The sequence below is a fragment of the Pyxicephalus adspersus genome, chromosome 4 (genome assembly GCF_032062135.1).
Source record: "Pyxicephalus adspersus chromosome 4, UCB_Pads_2.0, whole genome shotgun sequence".
Lineage (NCBI taxonomy): Eukaryota > Metazoa > Chordata > Amphibia > Anura > Pyxicephalidae > Pyxicephalus > Pyxicephalus adspersus.
In genome coordinates this window covers 44853583-44881303 of record NC_092861.1, presented here as the reverse complement: position 1 = coordinate 44881303, position 27721 = coordinate 44853583, and the positions used below count along the sequence as shown (strand labels likewise).

The 27721-nt window shown below is 37.3% G+C and overlaps 1 protein-coding gene across 3 annotated transcripts; it reads right to left on the bottom strand.

The window, feature by feature from the left end:
- Positions 1-500: 500 nt before the first annotated feature.
- On the bottom strand, positions 501-26477 carry MFSD1 (major facilitator superfamily domain containing 1). Of its 3 annotated transcripts, XM_072408035.1 has the most exons (17): positions 26318-26477; positions 22833-22885; positions 22164-22276; positions 21576-21618; positions 20737-20804; positions 20266-20374; positions 19589-19691; positions 18774-18872; positions 18480-18591; positions 16656-16712; positions 16406-16562; positions 15834-15931; positions 15228-15340; positions 14602-14649; positions 13797-13857; positions 4385-4487; positions 501-3630 (listed from the first exon to the last, which is right to left on the bottom strand). In XM_072408035.1, the coding sequence occupies exons 1-17, from the start codon at positions 26469-26471 to the stop codon at positions 3571-3573; spliced, it is 1551 nt and encodes a 516-aa protein (XP_072264136.1). In that variant the 5' UTR covers positions 26472-26477; the 3' UTR covers positions 501-3570. The 3 variants fall into 3 exon arrangements, with proteins under 3 accessions (XP_072264136.1, XP_072264135.1, XP_072264137.1); XM_072408034.1 differs by having other exon boundaries at positions 501-4487; XM_072408036.1 differs by lacking the exons at positions 501-3630; positions 4385-4487 and adding an exon at positions 4586-9584.
- Positions 26478-27721: the final 1244 nt, after the last annotated feature.

The following is a 27721-nucleotide window of genomic DNA, read 5'->3' as shown; positions in this document are numbered from 1 at the left end:
TGGTACACATTAATGGACACTTTGGTTATTTGTTTTACATGACAACTTTCCTGCTGCTCAATTTTTAATATAGTGTTTATTATTCATAATATAGGACAAATACTTTTATTCAATATCTATTTTTTGTCTAATAAACCAACCATCAAAAAGTGTTTTCTTTGTTGTCAAAGTGTAAATTTAGATCTGTCCTGTACATGCCTCATGTGTTATTTCATGGAGCCCGTTTGGACCTCTATGTTATTAAGACTGCAGATCACTCGTCCTTTATGTTGTGTAGCATAAACTAGAAGGTGGATCCAAGTAGATTAGCAAAAGACAACTGGGGACACTGTTAGGTGACAACAGAATGTGGAGCTCAGTGCATTTGCTAAATAAACATTTTTTCTTTACAGTCTATCTAGAAGTTTAAAACTTGGGAAAATATGCATGTATTTGAGATTAACAGCATTTATTGCCCAAAAATAGACTTTAAGTGTTAAAATATATAAAATACAAAAAGCAATATTTAAGAAAATTTATTTATTTTCACAAAATACAATTCTTGATACAGTTACAAACAATTAGTATTTTTTGTACTGGAAAACAAAACAAATCACACTTAACATAGAAAAATAATGATCAATGTAAACATTTCAAAGGTAACACATTATACAACAATACAATCAAAAACCAGAGTGGTCTCAGGCACAAAATGTCTAAGACCTGGCTATCTATATAGCAGCACACCCTTAGCTGGATAATCTTTATTGCAGGCTTTAAATAAGCTATTAGATGCCAGCTAAATTCTCATATTGCATTGGTACATGTTCTTGCATTGCAAATGCTACTGTACTTACAGGCAGGTAAATTATGAAATAGGACTTCCACATTTTTCACAAACAGCAGCTGAAGAGATCTCCAACTTTCCCCAAAACTTTACTTATTTGATACTTTGCAACAGGACAGAGTTTTAAGCCTTAACATTATGTCTGCAAAGGCTTTTAAGGCATTCTTTGCACCTAATAAAAATATGCTGAGACAGATTTTTTTTCTCTCGCACACATTGTGTTTGCAACAGTCTTCAGTTTGTGTTGCTTGGCATTAGCACAGACGTGTCAACTATACCCTGCAAACAAGCAGCATTATCGACTTGGCAAAAAAAAAAAAAAAAGGCCACTTGCAGGCACATATGAAACCATAATGAAATAATGAAAAATGATTAATTCTACATACAAAATAAACTCACTGTTGTGCATTACAATATTCACAAATATTTACATAAATTTAGGTAAACATGTTTTAAACCCAGTATGCCTGCTCTTTGTGGCCACAGGCACTGTGGAGCAATTCATCAACAAAGATTACAGCAGAGGGACGCAGAGCTGCTGAGAATGACTTGGAAGTTCTCCTTGTTGAAATAGGAGGATGATTTGATCCAAAGTGACTGCAGAGACAGGAACCAGGGAAAGCTTGTTTAAAATTAATTTATTTAGGAATATATATAATGTCCATAGCCTGACTGGTAACCTTTTTCTGTTTAAGACTAGAAAACCCTTTTTATGAGCCATTAATATCAGCTACTATTGGAGAAATCCCATCACTACATCCCTTCAGTCTCAACTTTCTTCACATCCACAGAAACCCAACAATTTGGCATCAATACCTCGTTACTTAAATGGCACTGCATTTCTCATGATATAAAGAAAGCTTTACACAAAAAAAACAGAAAAACAACAATGCATAGTATGATACAAGAAAAATACTAAACAGTCAGAGGTCAGGAGCCAGGAATTGTCAGAACTGAAGGGCAGGAATCCTTCACCACCAAATGGTTGCTGAAAAAACCCATTAAAATGTAAGTAAAATCAAACTTTTTTTTTGTTATGTAAATTGAAAGAACAAGGAATTGTTTAATTCCTCAATGCTTGTCATAAAGACACAACAGAAATCTCTCCAAAGCAAGGAAATTCTGGAAATCCCCCTCACGTTCTGTAACAGAAACAATGATCACTAAGAGTAACCAACTTTCTAGGGTTATCACAGGCAAAAAAAAAATCAGAGGGTGCTAAGGACTCCACATTACAATAAAAATGGCTTCACATAATTTTAAACACTTTAAAGGAGCAATTCTGAGTTGTAAAGCATGAAAAAATGTTCTTGCAATAGTAGTGTCAAACAATTTTTGGTTATTTATATTAGTTTATATTCTTAAAAGAGTTGGAGCAGCAAAATATGCATGGTCATTGCAATCTCCAAGTTTTGGAGCACCAAAATGAATGCAAATTATTTATAACAACAAAAAACAAGATTGGTTTAACAAGTAAAATAGTAACACAAACAATGCCTTATTAGTGAAAAAAAAATTAAAATATTGTGGCGTGCCACCTGACAAAATGTATGAGATTGCATATACTCAATTTTGAAGATATACTAATGCTTTTTAAATGTCCCACCAGCCTCTTGGAAAGAATCATTCCCTAATAATCCTGGTCACTTATGAGGTTTTTGTAGAGAGCAGACTGGAATTTAAACGTGAGATCTGAACCCTTTGAAACAAATGATTACATAGGTAGTAAAAACAAGCCAACGCACCAATTTATCCACCTTTACCCTCCACACAATTATACTTACTAATAGTCCAACAGACGGATGTTATGTGCAGCAGAAGATGCACCTTTGAACCTGCCCCAAAATATCCGTGATGCTGTCTTTGCTTGCCTCAGGACATGGCCTCACTGAAATGAGGCTGTATAGCAAAGACACATTTACTGTGGCACTGGAATGTAAACACAGGTAAGAACCACAGGCCAGTATAACTTGGTAAAATAGATCGGTGGAGGGGATGGGGGGGTTATGTTAGCAGAAGGGGACACACATGACACATCATGTGTTAAATGAATCACAGTAGACTGGACCAATATGAGAGAGCCCAATGAATACTGGTGGCAGTAGGTGGGTAGAATGCCTGCTGTTTGCAGGTTTTATAAAGCCTGGAATGAGACTGAAAGCAGAAAGAATTTTATTTTTTTATCTTATAATCTTTGGCAGTTAGCTTCTTCAGCAGGACATTACTTGAAACTAAATGTAATACCACTTTGTTCTTGCTACATAGTAAGCTCCTAGAACATTGTTTGTTTTGCAGTCAATGCATTACAGAAGCTGCCAATATCAAGATTTGATAACAAAAGTCTCTGCAGATAAATCTGTGTAGGGAAAAGTATGATTTTTTTTTTTGTTTAACCAAACAGCATTATTAGTTAGCCTTTTACCAGTTGTCAGTTTACCACATGATTTGGCTACACTTAACGTAAAACAAAACAAAAAACAAACAAACTTAATATTACCTTATGAATTGGTATCATGAATATCTGGGTTTATATTACCTGTTTGCTAGATTCATTTTTGGTATCCTAAATAAGGCATCTCATATACAAGGATTGTGTTTCTTTCCAGAAACATATACAATTGCATTAAAAGCTGCTTTCATACAAGGAGTATTACTATGTCCCCTAAAACAAAACTAATCGCAGGTAATGCCACAAACCAATATTTTTAAGATAAAACACTGATTAACTGTAGGAATATGTGCTCTTATTTTAGGACACTTCTGTGGCCCAAAGATGACAAGTGGCTGCTGTAATGATCCGGCAGCTGTGAAAAAGAAATACAAAATAGATTAGAAATACAAAATAAAAATAAATAAAAAAAATCTATATAGGGCAAATACTCAAAATGATAAATTATGTAATTAACACATTACAAAAATGTATATACTTACAAGGAGAACATAGAAAAGGAATAAACTAAAAATAATGGACAAGTATACGCACAGTAAAGAACAATTATCCTTACACTCCACCTGTACTGAAATGTAAATGACAATCACTATTTGGGATGTGTCCCAACTCCTATGTGGACATACAGATTAGGAGCCAGGTCTTTTTAACTGGTACATGTGCAGTAGTATGGCACTCTGGTTTTTACATTGAGGGATGGGAACAGGGCAGACAGGGGAAGCCATTTACATTTCCTTGGTACATAGGCCATCATTCAAAAATGTATTATCTTATCAAAAGACAACATTTTATCAAGTGGAGAAGGATTAGAGCATATGTGAAGTGCTACTGTGGTGTCAAGGTTTCCCTGTCATGTACTATATGTCCCTAGGACATTTATCAATGGGTACATTTCAATTTAAACACTTATAAAATGATGAAAACCTATGATGAGCAGTTTACAAACATGAAGAGGTTAATTTAAGTTTTACATCCAACATTCACATTTTCTAAATGGATTATTTTGGAAAATGGCCCCAAAGTGAATTTAAATAGACAGAACCAATAGACTGTACCAACACATATACCTTTGGTGGGCTTCTAAAATGCCATAGATCAGTCATACATACCCGGGCTCCAAGTCTGGACAGATATCTAACCCTCACAGCAAATGCACTCAGTGGACGAAGCCTACTTTCTGAATTCTGACGCCTCAGACGAGCTTTCTCAGCCCTACAAGTAACACATATTACATGAATATCAAACAACACAGCCAGGCAAGGAACAAAGCATTTACCTGGAGATAGTACCAGGAAAAAATGACAATACAATTTTAATTTTGTAAACATTTTATTTAATCAAAAACAGACAAACGTGAGGTTTCAGTTAAGTGTAACATCAAATCATTAATTTAGACATACAAACTATTCATCATACAAAAATAGGTTAAAAATATTTGAAATGCTAGGTATTTAAAGCAATTAGACACTTAGAGGATCATTGCAAACTAAAACCTCCCCGAGTACAATGTGCATTGGTTATAAAATATATTGTAATCAAGAAGTTCAGCACAACACAAGTGTTTAGGGAAAAGCTCAAAACACAGACACTGGAAAATTCCCTTTTAATATGAATATATGAATTAACATTTTGCAGATATTAAAAAATGAACCATAGTGACAGAATTTGCAATAATAAAGTTAGCAGTTACTTTTACTTAATTTCTTGTTTGTTGAAATGCATTAATACCCAACCCCTATTGTTTCTTTGTCCCAAAGAAATGTCATCTGTTTAATAACCACAATTCCCCCCTATTTTAGAAAACAGTAATGGTGGTAGCAGCCATTATGATTATTTAAGTCAAATCCAGTATAGAAGTGATGTACATGGAAGAAAAAAGGCATTTTGTTCAGGACATCTGTCAGACAGTGTCTTCATGGTTTGTTTGCTCAGCAATTAGATGCTTATCCACTGCTCTAAGTATATTAAAGCAATCATCTCCTCATGGAGGAGAGCTAAGTGTGGTACACAATCTCTACGCAAGCTCCAAGGAGGTAAAGGCATTATAAGTCAGTTTAAACATTCTTGGTTCTCATTTGTAAAAATGATTCTATTCTTAAAAGTAAAAATTATGCAGCTGATGTACTGGAGCAGAGGGGAGGTTTTCAGGGGAATCCTCATTAACATAAAAAAACAAGGCACATTTATCACAAGGCATGAATACGTACCTGTAAAAAAAAAATACCTGGATACAATATCTAATTGAAACTACACATATTTCAAGTTCCAAATAGCCCTTTGTTCAAAGTAAAACTGCTGGCAATACCATTTTAAAAAAAAAACTGCCTGTAGCACCTACAAATGGTTGCCTATGCATAAATCTAAAAAAAAATATTGTGGGCCCTTTAAAACATGTGATTCCTAATGTGAATTCAGAGTTTAATCACAAACAATGTTATCTTTGCTCCATTCCCTCCCACATCTTACTAATAGTAAAGCAGCCGGTCCCAGTGGCCAACAAGTGAGGAATAAAAGGAAGACATTGGCTTGGCTTTGCAAGCACAAGGTCAGAGTTTGCATTAACAAGAGCTTTATAGGGACAAAAGTGCTTCCCCCTTTCCCATACAGTTCTCCTAGTTCAGCAGATACATGCAGTTTACTAAGCCTAATTACTTTACTATTGTAATGAAGATACAATCTGTACAGAAACATTTTTGATCTATGCAGGAAAAAATTCAAGGCCCTAACTAGTGGTATGTATGTGGTATATAGTTGCAGATATGTTTAAGTAAATTCAGAGGGGTAGGTGTTTAGGTCTTCTGTAGGCGTATTCATACAATATATGCTCGAAGAGAACATGAAATATATAATATCTTGCTGCATAAAAAGTTCATGTCAGGGAATCAGCAAATGGCGAGACTATATAGTAAGTGATAGTCATGATCCTGGAAATTGCTAGGTCTTAAAAGTGTAGGTATATGCATGTGTATGGTTTATACATACGCATTATCTCCAACATTAAGCAACACCTATAGGATACATCGCATGTCAGTAGCTGTCCCTCAGAAGAGCTCACAATCTAATGTCTCTACCATAGCTCATGAACTTTTGGGGGAAGCCAAACACAAGCAGACAACATACGAAACTCCATCCAGTTAGCGTAATGCCAGCCACAGAGATATCTGTCATTTGATTAACTGAGCTATAAAAATATACTCCAAAAAGGCTGCATAATATTTTTCTATTTTAAACACACACACTTTTCGCCTGAAGTCTACTTAAAACACTTATATTTTCTAAAAGCAACCACCCTATAAAATAAAACTACGGGAAGAAAGGGAACATCATTAGCAGTAAAAGGCTTAGAGCCAATTATGCTTTTCTAAAAATCACACTTTAAGCAGGATTGCTGACCCCAAATGCGTATGCAGCTCAGGTGTTCAGCTAATGGGCGCACAACTTGTCTATACCTAAAACTACTAAAGCTCAGCAATTAGCTTAACGTCCAAGCAATTAGCATTCTTTAAAATAAAGTTCAGCAATGTCAGCTTTCCTCACCAGTCAGTATAGATCCACCATATCTTACAAAACACTTGTCAGGCACCAAATCCATACTTTGTGGCTCACAGGGGAAGCACAGCCCCAGCTCCTATTGCTCACATTCAGTTCCCAAGTTTTTCTGTGCAATTGTAGAAGAACCCATTCTTTCCAATGAAAAGGTCCCTGAAAGTTCTGACAAAAACTGAATGGCCTCTTCATAGGAAAAATGTTTTGTTCCCCATTAGCCTCCATCAATCTTGTGTGTGGTAATACACAAAATACTACAGTATATGTGAACAAACTTTCCATGTCCAGAGAATATTGTAAAAGTCTCTCCTTATTAGGCCCCAAGTGGGTCCAACAAACAGAAGGGGGTATGTCAGCATATGGTTTGAATACCTTGTATACCCAAACCTCTCTAACCCTGGAGAGATATAGGAGACAAAAAAAGCCTTTTACAAGGAGATGTGCGGATTGCGCAGAAAGTCAGTTCCACCAACATCTCAAATAGCTAAATTCCACTGCAACAACACAGAACAGCTTAAAGGGTAATACAATTTTACACAAAAGGTCACAGCCATCACATTTCACTGTGACCAGGAAATTGTTTTTGAGAGAAATTGTCTTTCAAAGCAAACTGCACCTAAAAAATATTTAAACTTAAGTCATCATTTCTCCCTCAGTCAGCAGAAAACCCAACAAAGCTTTGTAAGCAGCAATGTGCTGTGAAAGTTACAAATTATATTCTCATGTGTGCAATCTTTCTGGCGTATAACTTGTGCATTTAAGCAGCCCTTGTACCCTATTTAGCTCTTAAAACAGACTTTAGGAACAAACATTTCATACTTCACACTATATAGCAAACTTTTATTAAAACTAATAATGTATAAACCATACACTTCTGCATTATAACTCTTAACATCAAATCTTTAGAAAATCTGTAATAATTAAGTCCTTAGGAGTGGCCTGTCATTCTGACATTATGTGGATGATTTGGGGTGGCTGTAATGTCACAGAAATTCTTGTATGGATTTACCCTGTAAGTGTTTTACATTTTTTAAGGGATTCCACACACAGATCTGCTGGAGAGAGGAGAGAACAACAGAGTGGCACCCTGCTGTGCTCTCTCGTCTTCACTTCCATTACCATCGTTCGTCGTCCATCGTCCGTGGATCCGGCAGGATGGTTGTTTGGTCGATGGACGATGAGCGGTGTACACACGCCAGATTCTCGTACGATATTGGCCCTGGGTCGATTATCGAACAAGAACCATTGCACCTGTGTACATAGCCTACTAAAATGTACACAATACTGGAATTGTGATAATAGAATACATTACATTGAAAAAGTAATTTGAAATTATAATTCAACTCATCAGACCGTCCTGCCTATGATCTAGGCATTTATACAATGTAGACAACTTGTCTTTATATTAAAGAAAAGAGTAAATTCATATTTAGATGTATATAAAGCTGGATAGCAACAGACTGAAGTGGTACCATAAAGTATTAAACAACAAAACTTAACTAGAAAATTTAAACATGAGTTTGCCATTACCCTGAATCACAGTAAGGCCTTGTTCACACTATATGTTACACTGCACATCACAATGCAATAAGGACATCAAACTTTGCATGGAAAGTATTGTCTGACATTCTCACCATTTGTAATGTGGTGTTGTGTGGTATTAGAACACACTGCTCTGTGACATTTGGTTTTGTACATTGCCCTATTTAGTATTATGAATAGGTACAGCATCACAACTGACAGCAATGCAAGTGGTTGTAAGTTTCCAAGCATTGCAGTATAATGCACATTATTTTAGTGTGAATGAAGCCTAACTGAACAGAACTTTGTCACAACAAGTTGCAATACAAGACAGAGGCCTTGGAAATTCAAACTTGTAATAAATATAATTTTACCGCCCTGATTTACCACAAAGCATTCTAACCCTTGGACTATTCAGAATACTTGACCCTCCCTAAAATATGTATGATAAAATAAAGATAACTTGATCTCTTGCACTATAACCAGTTTCCACTTTGTATAGATCTTCAAGCCTACTTTTATATGCAATACCTCAGTTACTTTAAATTAGCCATCAGTATGTCTGCAATAGAAAAACCTAACAAAAAAAAAGTGCATTATGATCAGTTAAATTTCAAGTGCTTTTGTAAGTTTCTATCACTGCACCACATAAAATATGTCAGGATATCAAAATTAAGTACCATTTAAGCTATAGAACATTAAAATAAATGAAATCCTATAAAAATAGTTTAATGCACAATAGAATTTAGGTCCCTATGGATGCTTGGAGAAATAGCATCATAAAATCCTAAGTCAATTAAATGCTTTGTAATTCCGAAATTATCATCAAGAATTGTCTCACGAACAAAAATAAGAGCTCTTAAGAAAATAAAGTGACTTTTAAAGTATATAATTACTACCCAAAAGACCGCCATTGGGTATTTAAAGACATTAAAGATTGAAGTTAGTAAAACAAAATACATTGACCAAAATAACGAGTCCCAGCCTCAGTGCCAAAGACTTATTGTTTGTTGTCTCTGGCAAAGGTAATGTGCAAATATTCCCTAAGATGAGCAATATGGCGTTTGCCAACATTCTTCAGTCATTACAGTCTTGCTGTAAGTTACTTAGCTAAGGAAACAGACATAACACCAATATGACTATTATGTAGCAAGCCCTGAAGACAATAAATTCTTCGAGTGGACAGCTTGCTGAGCGTTTTCTGCATACAGGAAGATGAGATTTTGTTATTCAGTTTCTTTTCTGCAAAAGATTATTATAAAACCATGAGTTAAAAAAATGGGCAGTTATTTGTCTGGATTCTACTAAACAGCTAAAGGAGCTAGAGGTCAAATAGCAAAATCTATGGGGTAAATGTATAAACCATTCACATAGCAAGGTGCTCAAAGAAAAAAATGTGTGAGCGGAGATGGATAAAGTACTTCAATGTACTAAAAAACTGACATGGGTGAAAAGTACAGAACATTGATAGCTGGTGCTGGGTTTGTTTTTATTAAGGCCAAGTCTACACAGACTGTTTTCAGAAATGTTTATAAAAGGTGTTTGTGTGCATTTATATAAGCCTTTGAAAGCAAGCCTAAAAAACACCTCTAAATACATTTATAGGCGTTTGTAAGCATTTTCGGCGTTGAAAAGTCAAATATCAAAATTACAGGTTCCTTTAATAGAAGCATTTATAAACTTTTCCATACTGAAGGATTTCAATTGAAATAGAATGTTAACAAGAGTTTTTGTTAACATTCAAAATCATTCCATGAATGCCCTTCTAATGGCCCACTGGAATAAATGAGAATTTCAAACAAATTGGGGAAACAGTTCGTGTAGACTTATTCTACCAATGAGTACAAGTGAACTGTTAAAAAAATTAGAAACTATCTATTTTTGTCTAATTTAGATTAACACACTGAAGCCAATGAATACAAACATATAATGATATGAATGAAAGCCAACACAGCATCACCTAGTGGGCACATTAGGAATAACACCCAATACTAAAATATATCTGTACCTTCACTGGTTATCTACTTACTAACATTTTCGTACTTTAAAATACATTGGACCTTCTAAATTAACAGAGAGCAATATAACACGCATCTTCAATGAACAAACCACTATGTGAATCGTTTACATATGAATACCTATGATTTGTACAATATTACAGCCCCAGAAGGGACAGTAACTATTGTGTTGTATGTTGCCCTGATTTCTCCACCATGGGGGGGGGCTCACTGAATTATTATGGGATAAATATCTATAAAAAAAAGCAAATTAAACTGCAATGTGAAGCCAATTCGATTATTTTTCTGCTGCATTTATCAGAAATCTGATTAGCAATGGGCTGCTGCATATTGCAGTGCCTTACGTTAGAGAACATTAAAAGGCCCATATATTTATTTTTTCCTCCAAATCCATCTATGGCAGGATTTCTGCTATACAATAGGAATAAAAGTAATCTTTAACTCAACAGAAGGATTTGTTAAATTGTCAAAACTTCTGTCAGGTGTTCTGTCTGTACCCAGACTTGGGAATTTTACCCTTCATACTGCTTGTGGCACTTTGTGAGCAAAACAAGCAGTCATAATACAAATAATTTATTAGTGTGGGGAAGGTTTTAAGGCCACACGTATCCCTCCTGGAAGGTCACACCTTTCAGTGTCATTAGAACAGGATGTGAGGGGAAATATCCCCCTTGCCCAGCAGGGTAACAGGGCAAAATAAACCTTACAGAAGTTGTATCCTTCCTCCCTTCCTCTATTTAAAAAAAATAGTTTTAATGACTATTAGTGGACAGAAGAATGCTGGGGTTTTGGGTCATTGTAATAATTAATATTCAGATATATTTAGTTGGCTGGGCACTCAATGTAACTATGTTCTAACAATTTAGAAAACCTCTGCTACTTTGCTATAGAACATGCTATTAAAACAATTACATGAACGTTATCTAAACATTCAGCTTATATAACACAGCCGCAATGCACTACAAATGGTTACCTTTGCAAACACTAGATTTGCAAATATGCCAAAGCACAGACATGAAAGCGCTTTTCCAGGGTAAATCTACACAGATGTCCTTTCTTTGTTACTACAGAGCTACGTAACCCAATGAATGCAATTTATTAGGATGAGGACTAGATAAACACAGATAAAGTGCAATCAGGGTGAAATGCACCAACCTGGGAGAAGTTGTACAAACTTAGTGGTTACCTCCATTGTAAACTTGCACCAAAACACAGCTCTCCCCAGGCACAGTATGGGGCTACAAGGATGTTCCTCCAGGTATATGATTGGGAACAATACCTTGCAGATGTATGTCTGCATATAGCTGCTGTATATGGGAAAACGATTTTCATTAATAATTAAAATTTAATAATGATAAGAAAAGAAACACCAGGTGAGATATATAGTGAAAATTCCCCTAAACTGGGGATCAGTGAATTACCTCACCCTTAAAACGGCAGTCAGTGAAAAAGGGGCTTTAGATTGGTGGGGTCAATAAAGGAAGAGATCCCTAAAACTGCTAGTTGGTGAACGAGGGCCCCATAACACTGGTGGTCAATGGGAGTAATGCCATTAGGGTTCACAAAAATGTATTTTATTACCAGATATTTTAAAACAAGGTGACACATTCTAGTTTATCCTGGAAATGCAACCTAAAGGAGCAAAGCACAAAAAAGCAGCAAGACAATGAAAAAATTAGATGATTGGTAAAAGCACAAAACAATGATGATTTCCAAAACACTGAAAGTTGTAAGGTAATAAAAATTTCAAGAGGCCATACAAATAAAGAGAATTAAACCTTTAAAAGCACTGCATCCTCTTTATATTTGGACTACAGATCGTCCCCCTTAAATCAAGAATCTGCAAAGATATGAGATCCACAAACTGACCCAAAAAGCCAAAATGTTACAGGGCTGCAGTGTTCTACTACTACGCTATGCTAAACCCGATAAGCCAGGCCTCCTATAGCCAGGGCATACATTCCATGGCACGTTGTATTCCAACCTTTTTTATTAACATTGCTGGCTTTAGAAAGTACAAACAAGAAACAATACAACTTGATTTTAAGGATCGGAGTATTTGACCCATGATTTTACAGGGTCCATTGGTTGAAAGGCAAACAGCCTGCTAAAAAGAGTGCAAATCCCAACACAAATATTTTCCAGTTTTCCTTCAGCAAACTATGAAAGTGGTGATCAGCTGTAAAGACTGCAACTTTCAGTATTAAAAGACGGCAATTATTCTATTAGTTAGGTAGAGATCAGAGTAATTGAACCTCAATTTTCTGATGTAACATCTGCAGTGACCACAATAGACAGAGGCCATACATTTCCATGCAGCACCAGTGACCCCTAGTGGCATCTAACCACATTACAATTCTGAGATCAGTACTCCATTTATGTGAATTAAGTTACTGATAGTTTAGGTCACAATTACAGTATAGAAATTATTTATTACCACTATAAAAGAAAAAAATCCACCCTTTATCAAATGCTGCATTATGAATGTCGATCTATTGACTAGTCCTTGAAAACCAGGCACATAAAGTCAAACTTGCACTTTTAATGGATTTCAGGAAGATTTCTTTTTGGGCTCTAAGAATAAAGAACGGCTTTGATAGAGAGGTGTGCTGACAACACATGATGTTAACGTTCTTATATTGCTATTTGATTTGTAATTTAACCATTTTTCTATCACAGCATTTTCTACATGCTTAAAATGCAAAAAAATATTTTCCTAACAAAGAACACAAATATTTTTATTAAACTTAAGGCTTCAGTAAAAATGGATTCAAATGAATTTTAGGGCAGACAAAACAATAAAAGTTTCCCATTTTTGGCAAAATATAAAAGATGAGATTGTGTCGAGTAAATAGACACCATGTATGTCAAAAGCCTACACAGGCCAACAAAATGGCAAAATACCCCAGTAGCCAAAATGGTCTACACACCAGGTATGAAACACTATAATACTTTAGATATAACTCAGTAATGGATCTCAAATTATTGCTGTCTCCAGCATTATTTAATATTTGTAGAGAAATGATCAGATTTCTACATGTGCATCCCCTAACTCCAAAAAATCAAAACTAAAAGTGCCAATTGTTGCATTGAAAAAAATATTGACCTGCAAACTGATCAGATTCCGGTGGCATTGTAGATGATAATAAAGTGTAGATGTTAATAGACTGTTACCACAATATATTTTATTGTAATGTCCGTCAGACTTCTACACTGCCCATACAATGACTATTTCAGCTAGATAACTTTCCCACCCAAAAAAAAAAAATGTGCTTTGTCTGGAGTTGTGCTTTAGGTTACAATTAATGAACCATAGGCAGAAATCGTTAGCAAGATGCAGCGTTGTGCACACAAACAAAAGCTATGCAGAAGCAGCAGCAAACATCAGCACAGACATTGAAACTGAATGACAAGGTTACAAAAAAAAAGTACTTACTCAATGGCAGCTTGTTTCTGTAGTTTTTCCCTTTCCCATGTTGACAAATTAAGATCTCCACCTACAGTTAAACACATGGTTTTGAAGCAATATGAAAAAAAATATTTTAGTACAACTCTAGAAAATATGCCCATTTCCCTGTTTTCCTCCTGAAAACATGCTGCAAGTATAGGAAAATAACTGCTGATGTGGCAAAAATATAGCAAACTCTTAACTTGACATGACAATACAGGATAAAGAAAGCTCTGAATTCTAAGGAACTGGTGTCAGCCCAGTCTATGATGTATTAGAAAGTGCGTACGCGGGGGGGGCGTGGCCTGATGGCGGCGGAGTAGGACGCTGGTCTCCTAGCTCCGTATCCCGCCCGGGGGTTTCCCGCATGTGTAAGCGCTCCAGCGCCTTCCTTATTAATATAATGGGGCCAAAAGTGAAGGGGACACAGAAGGGACGCCCCGGAGGGGGAGATCCCTCCACCGGAGGCATCCCAGGCTTCTTCCCCGCGGGAGGCCGCGGGGACCGCGACAAGGCCGCAAAGCCGGGGGCTAAATTTTTGGTGGCACCCGAGAAGCAGGCACCGTAGGCGCGGTGCTCCTCCCAAACGCCCGGATTGCAGCAAGATGTCCCTGAACCTGGTCCAGAGGCCTCCTCTACCCTTTTTTTTTTTTTTTTTTTTTTATGTTATGTCTACTTGTTACTTTTTCTTTATCTGAAAACTCAATAAAACTGATTGAAACAGAAAGTGCGTACGCGTACACACAGGTAATATTTTTTTTTTTTTTTTTAAAAAGCACTATTGCCAACTTACCTCTAAGCAGGTTCACAAAGTACAGCATAACAACCGCTATAATAGCCACTATTCAAAGAAAGAAAAAAAAAATCAGTTAAGAATGAAGGAAAGAACTAAAATTGCTGACAATTTTTTAGTACATATTTAAGCTGGTGGTGGTGGGGGGCTTCATCTGTGTTCCAAATATAATGCTATTTTACCATCTCACAATGTATTGACAAATATTCACATCTTCAGTCATGTAAACACAAACCTCTTACTGACTTCCAGGTAAGGTAATATGTAATTAGAACAGAACAGTTGCACAACTTACGCTTATCTTGGACAATCAATTTGCTGTGGCACAGTAAGAGAATTGGTTACCCATGTAGCTATAAATATTAGAGGGGGGGGGGGGGGGCAGACACTTAGGAAATTATTTAAATAAGCAGTGCAGCAACACACAACAAAAGAAGCCCACTGAACACCTTTAAGGACATTGTAACATTTTAGAACGCCACTTTCCCTTTTACAAATAAAATTTAACTTCTTTGAGAAATCTTGTATTTTGATATAATTCTAAAGTTAGTCATTTGGAAAAAGACAAGACTTGGAAAGAAATGAATATGAATGATGTAGACATGTTGGTAACAACCAAGACTTACTGCAAAGACAAGCACTGAAAAAGACTTCCAGGAAAAGGTAGCCACGGGAATCCAGAATAATGCCAGCAACTATGGCAATAATAGCAAGACCCAGGTTTTGGATGGATTGCATGCTGCAACAAACAATTCACATAGGTGACAGGCAACATTGGACATAAGTATATACATTTGTACTAGACGATGTAATACAAGAAAGGTTTACAAATGTATGTACAAACATAAAAAGGAACATTTTTATATTGGATTAACTTTTTAGATTATCAGTACCTCCTATTACAAATACTGATACTTGTAACTAATTTAAAGGGCCTAGAGGTGTGTCTGCTTTTTAACGTAAATTTCTAATAAATATTAAAAATTTGGCAGAGGCAAGAGTAATTGCTCTACTATTATTTAAATTGTCTACTGATTTAAATTGTCTACTATTGATCTACTATTATTTAAATTGTCCAAGAACATAAATACAAAAGCAACAAAAAGGGAATGGAGGCCGACTGCCTTCAGTCAAATTTAAAGCCTGAAGGCTCAAATTTTAGGAGCTGCAAACTACCACGACTACTATGCAAAGATATTTTTACAAAACGTAAAAAGGAAATTCATACTTACAATCCATAAGCAGTACCCAGTTGATGCTCAGGAACCACAAATGCCACCATAGGCCACAAAGCACAGGCCAAAAGAGAATAGGAAACACCCAGCAAGCTCTGTGTGAAAATATATTTGAGAAAGTCAGTGGATGCTTAAAGCGGATCTTTCCATTACTGATAAGTCATATTACAAGTATATAGTTCTATCTGTTCAAAAATATAAAAACTATTGTAACTCAAATTTACATGTATGTGTACGGAAAGACCAAAGTCTAGGCTATGATTGACACACACATGCTAAGTTGCATGGGGTGATCATCTAGGTAATGTAAAAGAAGCAAGAATTTTGTTTTACAAAACACTGTATTCTTTCCAGCAAGATTTACTAATCTATTTTAATGCAGTCCAATGCCACCAGATCAGTACTGAAGGCAAGAAAGGCATTAGGGACTCCTTTAATCTACACAACTGTCTGCGGAATCAGATGCAATGGGGAGATTGCTCTGACTTAGCTAAAGTTATGCATAAACTGTCTGTTTATAGCCGTTACAACTTTATAGCAAGGAGTAACAAAGCTTTAGTCTCACTTACCATAGCTATCCAGGGATTCCAGAATGTAAAAGCCAACATAAGGTGAGCAGCAAGGGTGGACACGACAGCACACATGACCCAGATAACGTTCTTCCCAATCCGGTCAACCATAAAGCCGAAAACAGGAGATAGCGGTGCCGAGATTATGTAGACCACACTGTTAACATGACAGAAATGTGGTTATGTATATTGCCAGAAAAAACTTTACTGATAATTGATAATATTTTTATTTCAATCACCATTACTATACCTGTTTATTGCACCTGCTTGTAAAGGTGAGAACTGAAATTTCTCAATAAAGAAAACTCTGTAAAAGAAAACAAACCGATTAAAAAAAAAAAAAAAAACACTAAAAGATTATGTAAACTGCAATTGCAGCGATTGTCAGCACATGCTTGCAATGTACAGCACTCAGTTTGTCAAGGAGTTACAATACCAGTACTATTCTTACTGCTAATACCACCTTTGTGTTCACTAACAAACAGAGCACCATGCGTGATAAATACAGCGATAGATGCAATGCCGTAGGCAGATGGTTGTTAGGACCAGGAATACTCTCCACTGTTCAGAAAGTAATAAAACCAGAGGATCAGAACATTAACCAGGCAAACTGTACATTTTAGAACTGGGTTTAGAAATAAAAGCTTTCATTATCTCTGTGAAAAGTCTGTGTTAACTACTGACCACCAAATGCCAGGGGCAAGTAGAGCAATCTCAGGAGCCGAGACACCATGGAAGGTCAGAACATTGATTTGACTGCAACTATCAATCATCAGGAGAACTGTGGGCTCAAATAATACTGTTAAAGTGTCAGGTCAATTGAAAGTACATCTGAATATCTTTATATGTACATATTAACCTCCCAACCGTTAAGCCAGTACTTTTCTGTGCAAAAAAAAGTTGCAATTATCGATAACCCCGTACTTTTCTCACCATATTACAATCTCACTTACCTGGTCCCGCTGTGCTCATCCAGCGTCAGGTCCGTGTTCCAGTGTCGTCCTCCAGCGTCGGGTGCCGTCTCCTATATCAGCGGGACCGGTAAGATGCCGGCCGGCATCTTGTGTTCTGCCGGATTCTTACCTGGTCCCCCTGATCGTCCCGCGTCGTTCTCCTTCCAGCGCCGGGTGCTCTCTGAAACAAGAAGCCGGCCGGCGGAGGAAAAAAAAAGCCGACCGGCTTCTTGTGTGTGCGTGCGCGCTGACGTTGGCGCGTGTGCGGTAAATTCAAATTGAAACTCATTCATTCATTTTGTATTGGATACAGGAGTTTGTATTCAATCCAATACATAATGAGAGTTTGAATTTTGTTCTCATTTTGTATTGGATTGAATACAAAGTCCTATATCCAATCCAATACAAAATAATAGAAAATATATTTATGTGGTTTTGTCTATAGGTATGTGACCGACACTAGGGAGGTGTTTTAGAAAAATATATTACTATACAGTATACCGAATTATCGCATTTTCAGTATTTTTCATTTATGTATTCTTGTTTAAGCTGAATTTTGTGTTTTTCCTTCAATTTTATTAAAAGTATTTTTTTTTTTTTTACATGATTGTGTGTTTCAAACATTTTTTATATTCATTATATCTACTAGACCCCTATTCGGACATATTTCTGTAATTACAGGTCTACAATTTAAAAAAAATTTCATGAAAACCTGTAACGCTTTTGGTACAGAAATCTAGACATCAGTGTAACGCCCAGGTGGTTAATGAATATTCATATTTTTGCATAAATGCAAAAACAGGTTTTATTGAAAGGACATCTGTCTTTACAGTGGCAACTTGGTTTAAAAAAGATGCAAGCTTTTTTGCATGTTATGCTTGTCTTTGGCTGCATATGTTTCAGGTCAGTGACCTAGTAAGTCTCAAAAGAAGGATGAAAGGCTTGGAGCTTTTACTACATTAGAAACATTTGTCATATTACACACCAGGAGGTTTCTTTCGAAAAGCTGCGAAAGAAATTCTAACCTATTAATCAAAATAAGCCAAATCATCACCAAACAGGGACATAAATCATGTGTACTATGAGAAGTGCAGAATCTATAATTCACTACAATAACTTACTTGCCAAGACCAATGAAAGGAAACACAGCAACGTAGTAGCAAACACAGATCAAAAATATCAGCCAAAGACTGAGGGAAAAGTCCTTGACATCAGTCAGTTTAATGACTTCACCTAGAATAAAAGACAGAAAAGCAAATGATTATGAGAGAACCACTTAGCAGAATTACTGTCATATCGACATATGACCTCAGACAAAAATCACCTTAAATAATTACTTTTTTTTTTTTTTTAAGCATGTATGTAAATTATGAAATTTATAAATACAAAACAGAATTCCAGAAAAAATCACGCACCAGTTTTTCCTTGTTCTTTATCCAGTATTTTTTCAGCTCTCTTATCCAGATATCCAAGTACGAGGGCACAGATCAATGAGAACACACAGGTTATTCCACCTGAAAGACAAGAGACAGAACTGAAAACACAACAAGACAAAATGCTTCTTAAAATGAAACCTACAGCACACTTACAATGCAAAACAATCAACTTGTTTGGCTGTCTGCATTGTTTAATCCATCTGCAGACTTACTAAAACACACTAGGGGTCTTCACTGAAGGACATTTCTATGAGACATTGTGTTATCCCCTGACATTTCAATGCCAGGATAAGGCTTGTCAGCTTTACAGCCAAAGTCCCAACATGTGAGAAGTAACGCAAGAGGATGCTTCAGTTTTTACTGTAACAGCTTGTTACAGTGTCACAGAATCAAACTATATATTGATCATAAAATACAGTCTTCTGTAAGGAAAAAAAAAAAATTTAAAATGTTTACACTTCAGCACACATATATAATGTAGTTATTGCACCACTTTAACCACGGTATTTTGTGTTAGATTTACTGCTTTAGAGATATACTCTTTACTGTTTTTTTTTTTGTGCAGCTTGAGCTGGTAAAATTTTTTGTAAGCATATTAGCTTTAAATAAATAATACCCAAAAGGCATTCACTTTTTTGTGATGCAGCACATTTTAGTTTGGGCCCCAACTGATGTTATTGAAAATAGCTTTTATATCATAAAAAAATGTAATTTGCATCAACAATACTAGTTTTGTAAATTTACCACTATAGTTCTTTTATCAGTTTGGGTCAAGGTTTATTACTAATAATTACCTATCATAAGTGTTACACCAAGCGTCGTGTAACCTGCAGAGCCCATTGCATCCTTTATTCGGCCATACACCAGCCCCATGACGTTCATGTTTACTGTGCTGCCCTAAAGTAGAACAACCATGTAAATCACAAAAAATATGCTTATTTTTCACAATGTAAAATACCATTACAACACCTAAACAAGTAAATTACCACTGTATATTATCAATCTCTTACACTTGTAACTGCTTATTACTAAACAATGTCGTTGTTAAAAGGATATAGTGAAGTTGCTGACTTAATTTTCATGCTCAGACTGATTAAAAATTAATAAAGGCAGCGTGTCCTGCTTCCCCAAAACAGTAATATCAAACCAAGTTTTGGACTTCAGTTCTCCAGCCTAGACAATCCAGAACTTACACTAAGTTTTGCAGAGGGGCTCCAACAGAGTGCATGAAATAAAGGCATACCTTATTACCTCCCAGCCCCAATCAAGAACAAATCTGTTACGTTGCTCTGAATCTGATAAAGATTGCATAAACCACAATGAGGGAGTTCAAACACAAAATATGTTTTGCATTAAGGACACAGAAAATCAATAGTCTACGAAGCACACCCCTAAATGTTCCCAAACGCATACATGTTTATTGACGGATATACATATGCATTGATGCAGACTCTGTCACAATCTTACTCACCACTCTAGCCATACTAAGTTGCAATCCAAACACCAGGTTAAGTTCTTTCCCTTTGAACCAGCTGACAGCATATGTATTTTGAGCAACTGCAAGAGATTCTCCACCAATTCTGAAAAGTACAAAAAATATATGCTTAGTTTAGCAAAAGATCAAGAGCGAACTCACAGTGCATAGACTCTTAAGAATACAGATATGCCATAGTTCCCATTTCAACTGTGATTAAAATACAATTAGAGGAGTAACAGACAACCAACATCAACTGCTTAATACTAATAGTATTTAGGAAGATTTACCATTTCTGCAAAAAGTAAATTAAGAAGTCCTACAACCAATGCAACAATGCAATAGTTAGTGCCTGAAAAGCTCATCAGCAAGCTTATTGTCATTTAGGAAGCAAAGTGTATTCATCTATATAAAAAAAAATGGAGTACATGTTCCAAAGGAACTTGCTTACGGTTTGTTTCAACTCACCCAAATACCAGCCGGCCAGCTTCCATTAACCAAAAAGCATTGAATAAGGCTCCTGTTGCAAAAATAACCTAAACACAATACAAAATACCAATTAATATATAAGACAGCAAGACAGTTTTCTTTTTAAAAAGATTCTCTTTTTCATAGTCAGAACTGCTGCATGATGATTGTGCTTTACTGTTCCCCTTCCTCATTGCAGGTCTATCAACATGCCGGTTGAACAAAGAAAGTAGTCTAAAAAATAAGTCAGTAAGTGACTTTACCTTAGCAATGTTCAGCCAGGATGTTGACAGATATACAGAAATGCAAAAGGGACTGCACAACTTTGATTATGACAAATCATGAGAACATTTCTAAATAATAATAAGCAGTTGTTATATCAATTATCACTTTTCAAGTAAACACCAAAAGAATACATTAAAAAAAAACCTCTTAATTTCCTTTTACCACATTCCAGGCAAGTTTCTAACTTATAGAACAATGATTTCTTTAAGGTTCTGATAATGCTTACAAAGCATTGCAGACAGCTTTGCTTACCAAGAGAGTTTTTTCATTAGGCAGAAATACATCAGCGTTTTTATGTACAAAGTTAGAAAATAAATTTTAGTTATTACACAATCTACAAAAATTAAGCCATAGAACATAACCACCACTATTAGGCTAAAAGCTAAGGTGTCCTTCATCCACTAGAAACTGGTAGCCAAGTACTTCCTCCAGCAGAAACTGAAACTCCTCTTATTAGGACTAACCACAACAAAACCAGGGATAAGGTTGCACAAGTTTAATGAGAATTCTGTAAGCTGTACTGGCAGTAGAAGTACAACATGGAAAACACTCACCTGTCCAGCACACACAAAAAGACTAAATATAATTGTTCCCAATCTATAAGGAAGGAAAATAAGAAGTTTAAGCAACAGTGCATTTATTAACAAAGCATATATTATCAATCAACATTTGATAAAACTTAAATGTTAGTGAGTATTTTATTTTTAAAAAGAAACTACACTTTGGATAAAAGATCATCTAGCAACAGAGAGCCGATGCTAAAAAAAAAAAAGCACATGGGGCTAACTTATTTGTTACTACACCCAACACCAGGATCACTTTTTACAATAAACCTACACAACTATTTGTAATGCTGCAGGAGGTTCCTTACAACACCAACTTTTTTTGTGCCCAGAGTTTGGCAGCTTCATTCCTATAGTATGGAGACTAGTAAATCCTCCAAACAGAAACATTATGGAAGGGCTATGTAGTCCTTTATTTGAAAACAGTGCACATACCTAGCCTCTCTGCAGTCATGGGCTCTGAACTCATGAAAATGAGAAAAAACAATATGCATATTTACCATCTGGACTAGAAAACTAAAAACTGAATCCTTCAATAACATTGGATTCAAGGGAAAGGTAATTTAAAAAGAATCCTACCTGATTCCGAATACACGATCAATCAAAAACCCTCCAAAGAAACAAAGAACAACATTGGGCCAGGAATAAAAAGCATACAACTGCATGAAGTCTGCCGTGTTCACCTTCATGTCCTGTAAGAAGGGGGGAAAAAAGTTATAGCCTAATATAACAGCAGGAGTAATAAAACCACAAAACAACTTAAATATTTACTTCTCTTGAGAGCTCAATCAGGCACAAAGTTTTAAATGTCATATTTTAGCATTATTCCTATTTTCCAGATTTTGCAAAAAGAATCCTGAAAATGTAGAACAATAAATTATAACTTAAAAAGGTCACTGTTAAAGGATGCAATGTTCCACTATCTGAATTCTCATTAACTTTAGGACGTAGTCATGTAAACAACTTATTTTTTTGACTATTGGTAAATTGCTAGTTATATGCACATTTTTTTAAACTTCATAAATAAAAGATCAATAAAATGTATGTATGTTTAAATTATTTCTTATTATTAAATTGCCCCTGTGAATATATTCTGAATATCACATTCACTGCTTTCTGGAAAAAAAAAAGGTAATTGATGGCCTATCTTACTGTCCAGACAGACAAAATGAAGGAACAACAACGTCTTTAAACCAGGTACATTCATAGAAGCAATTGTTAATAGGAGAAATCTGTAGAAAGACTTACCAATTGGACTTGTGTTTGCAGAGCTGCAGGGTTGTCATAGCAAAAATAGCTACCTATGAGGAAAAAGTAAAGGAAGAGTTATAGAAAACTTACAACGGTGGTCCCCAAACATCAATCCTCTGTTTGCCTTTAATTGGCCAATGACATGTTTTTCCTACAAATAATACATTAAGGCACACATCTTCCCACTGATCTAAAATCTGTAATTGGTGGTAAGAAAAAAAAGCCCCATGGTTTTACTTGTTCATCAGACTGGGGCCATTGTTAAATCTTGTTGGAATATATTTTCCAATCATTCAAAAAGGCCCAACATTCAGCACACATTTGTGCAATATCGAACACATATTAGAAAAGTTTAACTTAAAAACATGCTTGTAAAAACCAATTGAAAGATTGATAAGCCTGAAACCAAGCTTTACTAGCTGAAGGCAGAATTTCCGCAGAACCTCGCTATCTTTCTGCACTCCCCCCCAAGACATATTAGAAGTACTGGCTCGTAAATTTATTTTATTCCAATTAATGTATCAGTTTTCAGTTAAGTGTTTTCAAAAATTGACTTTTTGGGGGGAGAATTAAGAAGACTGAATTGACAATTACCCTGACCATGACATTGTGTTATTTCAATGCGGTATGTATTTATTGTATTAGACTGCACATTTTGTGTTTTTGTTATGGTATGGCCTCACTGTTCTTAGTACTTCACAATATTGTGGAATAGTAATCAAAATGTCTGTGTACAGCAATCCCAACCAGCAGCAAGGATCTAATCTAAACATACTTTTCTAAGATATGAGCAGGGAAGGGACCAAGATTACAAAACAAGTCAGTAAAACATCACAAGAAGGGTGTAACTGCAGGAAAAATAACCCTCCCAAGTTTCTATTATCTGGCCTGATAAGCTGCCACACTGATATTAGTTTTACCAGGAGTGCTAGGTTAGCAACATTCCTCCTTCAGAGACTGTATTGGCAGAAAGGACAGATCTGAATATGGTTTGTCTTCTTCAGCACAAAAATCAGAATTGTAACAACTAAAGATTAAAGATTAGCAGTGCTTTACCATGAGATATATCTGAACACAAGTATTTAATTCCAGCTGTAAGCAAGTGCTCACAGAAGTTCTGTCACCTATAGTTTCTATATTTGTTCCATATATTCCCATAATCATGGTGTTTGTGCCGAATTCCATAGCATGAAACTGTGTCAATCTAGAAACACAATCTAGCATTAGGCTTCAATGACTACAAAGATAAAGAGAGTGTTGATGATCTCACTGTAGATTACTGGTAACAGAATTATTTTAAAAGAATCGATACACAAGCTGCTTTTAATAATATTTTAGTTTTATAACGTTTATTCATCTGACCTATAATTCCTCAGGCACATTAATAAATAAACAACAACAGAGCACAAGGCTAATCCATTAGCTGCATTACAGACTCCCAGCTGCCTTGTAATCCTCTGTTTACCTACTTAGTACCGCAGATCTCACACACCTCGCAGATCTCACACACCTCAGTGATCATTTGTGACAGTCAGGGGGAAGTTTCTAGGAAAATCCTAACAGGTCAAGGTGCAAGAGCTCTGCCACAAAAACAAGGACATGGTAACGTGTAGGAGACTTACGGGAACCCATTAGGCTTAAATCATACAAACACTGAATGCTGAGAGTATAGGACTGTGTATAATGTAATCACTAAGTGAAGGAATGGTAACACGGCAATGGTTTATAAAACAGACTGATCAGAGGTATTTATAAAGCTGCCCATCTATGAACAATTCTCAGAGACGTCTCACACGTGTCTGAGAAAATATTAGTAGGACAGGGAGAGAGATGAAACCCATGAAACACACCAGACATGGCCACTAAACCTTCCAGACTTCCCCATATAATGTTTGCTGAACACACATATAAATAGTTAGAGTTCCTCCAGAGGTTCCTAGTGCAATAGGCAATCTGTGATTCTTAGGCTAGGTACACCCGTGCAATGGTTCCCATACAATAATCGTCTCAGGGCCGATATAGTACGAGAATCTGGTGTGTGTACAGCGCTCGTCGTCTTAACGACCGTCCTGGCGGATCCATGGACAATTTTAATAGAAGTGAAGGGGAGAGAGCACAGCGGGGTGTTGCTGCATCGTTCTCCCCACTTCATATTACAGAGCAGTGCTGTATGTACAGAGCTTATTCATGCATTGTTCAGTCTTTTGTTGTTTGGAAGGATCGTAAAACATCCTTTCCATTGACAAATATTACACGTGTGTACCCAGCCTTAGGCGAGTTTTACTGGCAACAATGATCTCTTAGGTATGTGTAAGGCTGACATTCTCCCCACTAGTCAGCAATACAAGAGGTCTTCTTCCTACTGATCACCTAATGTACTGTGAGCTGTGTAATTATAATAAATATTGAATGGGTTACCTGAAACATTTCAGGGGGGTCCCCATGTAAAAGGCTGAGGTCCGGCTTAAAGCCAAACAAAATGGAAAAAATAGAAAATTCCAACCTTTACTACAGAAAGGAAAGGAAGATCCTAACTACCCAGCAACATGGGGACAGGCGGTGTCATGGACGGACAGGGAGATCCAGGTCTATGTATCACACAGAAATCCACTCATGGGGAAGGAATGGAATAAGTTATAGACACTGGACACACTATGGTAACTTGTCAAATATCTTCTTAGCTAGGAATATGTGCCTTGCCATTCATTCCTATGAGCGTCCATTTACCAGCTTGTACTTGTTAGAGTTAGGGCCATTTCAGACATGACTGCGGAGTTCTGCCATAGCCTGACCCATGAACCCATTCATCTGAATAGGAGTGGTTGTTTGCTTTCCCCCCTCTGGAGGAAAAGTCGCACTGTGACCACAAACATCTTTCCACCACAAATCCCCCTTATACCATGCTAGGTAATTGTACCGAAAACAATGGGAACTGCGCTGTCCATCAATGCTTGATATGGCCCCATCCTACCATCCTAAGCCAAACTCACACTACAATATTCTGGCTTTACATAGGATTAGAAACATTTTCCAATCTCATTGCAGTCCTGGCAGTGATTTCCCTTCACTTGGAAAAGGAAGTCAGGAAAACCTCTCACCACTTCCTGTGAATTTTACAAATGTGGAAACCGGAAGTGAGGACAAATCCCCCCCCCCCCCCCATAGCAGAACAAAACAAAAATCATGACATTGGTATTATGTCCCCCTCAGTAATATTTCCCCTGCTTTCCTGGTCAGGTGAGAACAGGAAGTTGCAGAATTCGGTCCCATTTGATGGGGACAGCCAGCATTTCCCTGAGAGAACATCAAACATTCCCACACCTGTGTGCCCCACTATACCCCAATGTCCGGGCACCCATCATACAAACACACCGATCCCTCACCCAACAAGGCCTCCTGGCACCGAGGTCGCCATGACACCCCACCAGACTCCATTACAAGTAATCCCACCGAACTGCCGCCCATACTCCGCCACAACTTACCGAAACCCAGAAAACACATCAGAATTAGCACCACGATACGATGGGCGAACCGGCTGGGGTCACATATGGCGGACATCTGCCCCCGTTGTGTGGCGGCGGGGTCACCGCTCGATCCACCGGGAAGCAGCGCTTCCTCCTCCTCGTACCCCGCCATGGTAACTTTACTGTAGTCACGTGATAATGCGATCACATGCTTAGCTCTCACGTGACAATAGTGTGGGGCGGGGTCTAGGGAGAGGCGTGTTAGTGGAGTCTGTGTGCTGCCTATAACAATCACAGCTGTATAGTGAATGGAGCAGAATTATTATCTTTCCTGTTAGGGAAACATTTCTTTATTTTTAGTCCTGGGAAGTCAACATAAAAATAAACACTTCTTAATTGTCACTGAGACAAGGGATCCCCATTGAAAGTATTGCCCTGGGTTACAGCCCCTGTTCATGGTTCACCTGCACCCCCTGACCCCCTGACCATATGTCACTTACCTGCACCCCCTGACCATATGTCACTTACCTGCACCCCCTGACCATATGTCACTTACCTGCAACCCCTGACTATAGGTCACTCATCTGCACCCCCTGACCATATGTCACTCACCTGCACCCCCTTACCATAGGTCAATCACCTGCACCCCCTGACCATATGTCACTTACTTGCACCCCCTGACCATATGTCACTTACCTGCAACCCCTGACCATGGGTCACTCACCTGCACCCCCTGACCATAGGTCACTCATCTGCACCCCCTGACCATTTGTCACTTACCTGCAACCCCTGACTATAGGTCACTCATCTGCACCCCTTGATTATATGTCACTTACCTGCACCCCCTGACCATGGGTCACTTTCCTGTACCCCCTGACCATAGGTCACTCACCTGCACCCCCTGACCATAGGTCACTTTCCTGAACCCCCTGACCATATGTCACTCACCTGCACCCCCTGACCATTTGTCACTTACCTGCACCCCCTGACTATAGGTCACTCATCTGCACCCCTTGAATATATGTCACTTACCTGCACCCCCTGACCATAGGTCACTTTCCTGTACCCCCTGACCATAGGTAACTCACCTACACCCCCTGACCATAGGTCACTTTCCTGAACCCCCTGACCATATGTCACTCACCTGCACCCCCTGACCATATGTCACTTACCTGCACCCCCTGACCATAGGTCACTCACTTGCACCTTCTCTCCACAACTTACCTGCACCCCCTGAGCACAGCTCCCCTGTAACCACTACTTCACAACTTACCTGCAACCCTTTGTCCACAGCTCACTCGGGTGCACCTCCTATCCAGTAACCCTTGTTCATAACCCACCTGCAACCATTGTTCACAGCTCACCTGCACCTCTTGTCTACAGCACACTTGCTCATTATGGCAGCAACTTACCTGTTTACAG

Excerpts from the sequence above, each read along its gene's own strand:
- MFSD1 (XM_072408034.1), bottom strand. The coding sequence starts at position 26,471 with ATGGCGGGGTACGAGGAGGAGGAAGCGCTGCTTCCCGGTGGATCGAGC. Across the intron at positions 22,277-22,832 it reads TGCAAACACAAGTCCAATTG|GACATGAAGGTGAACACGGC; the intron begins GTAAGTCTTTCT and ends CCCTTCTTACAG. Across the intron at positions 16,563-16,655 it reads CAAGCAGGTGCAATAAACAG|TGTGGTCTACATAATCTCGG; the intron begins GTATAGTAATGG and ends TCATGTTAACAG.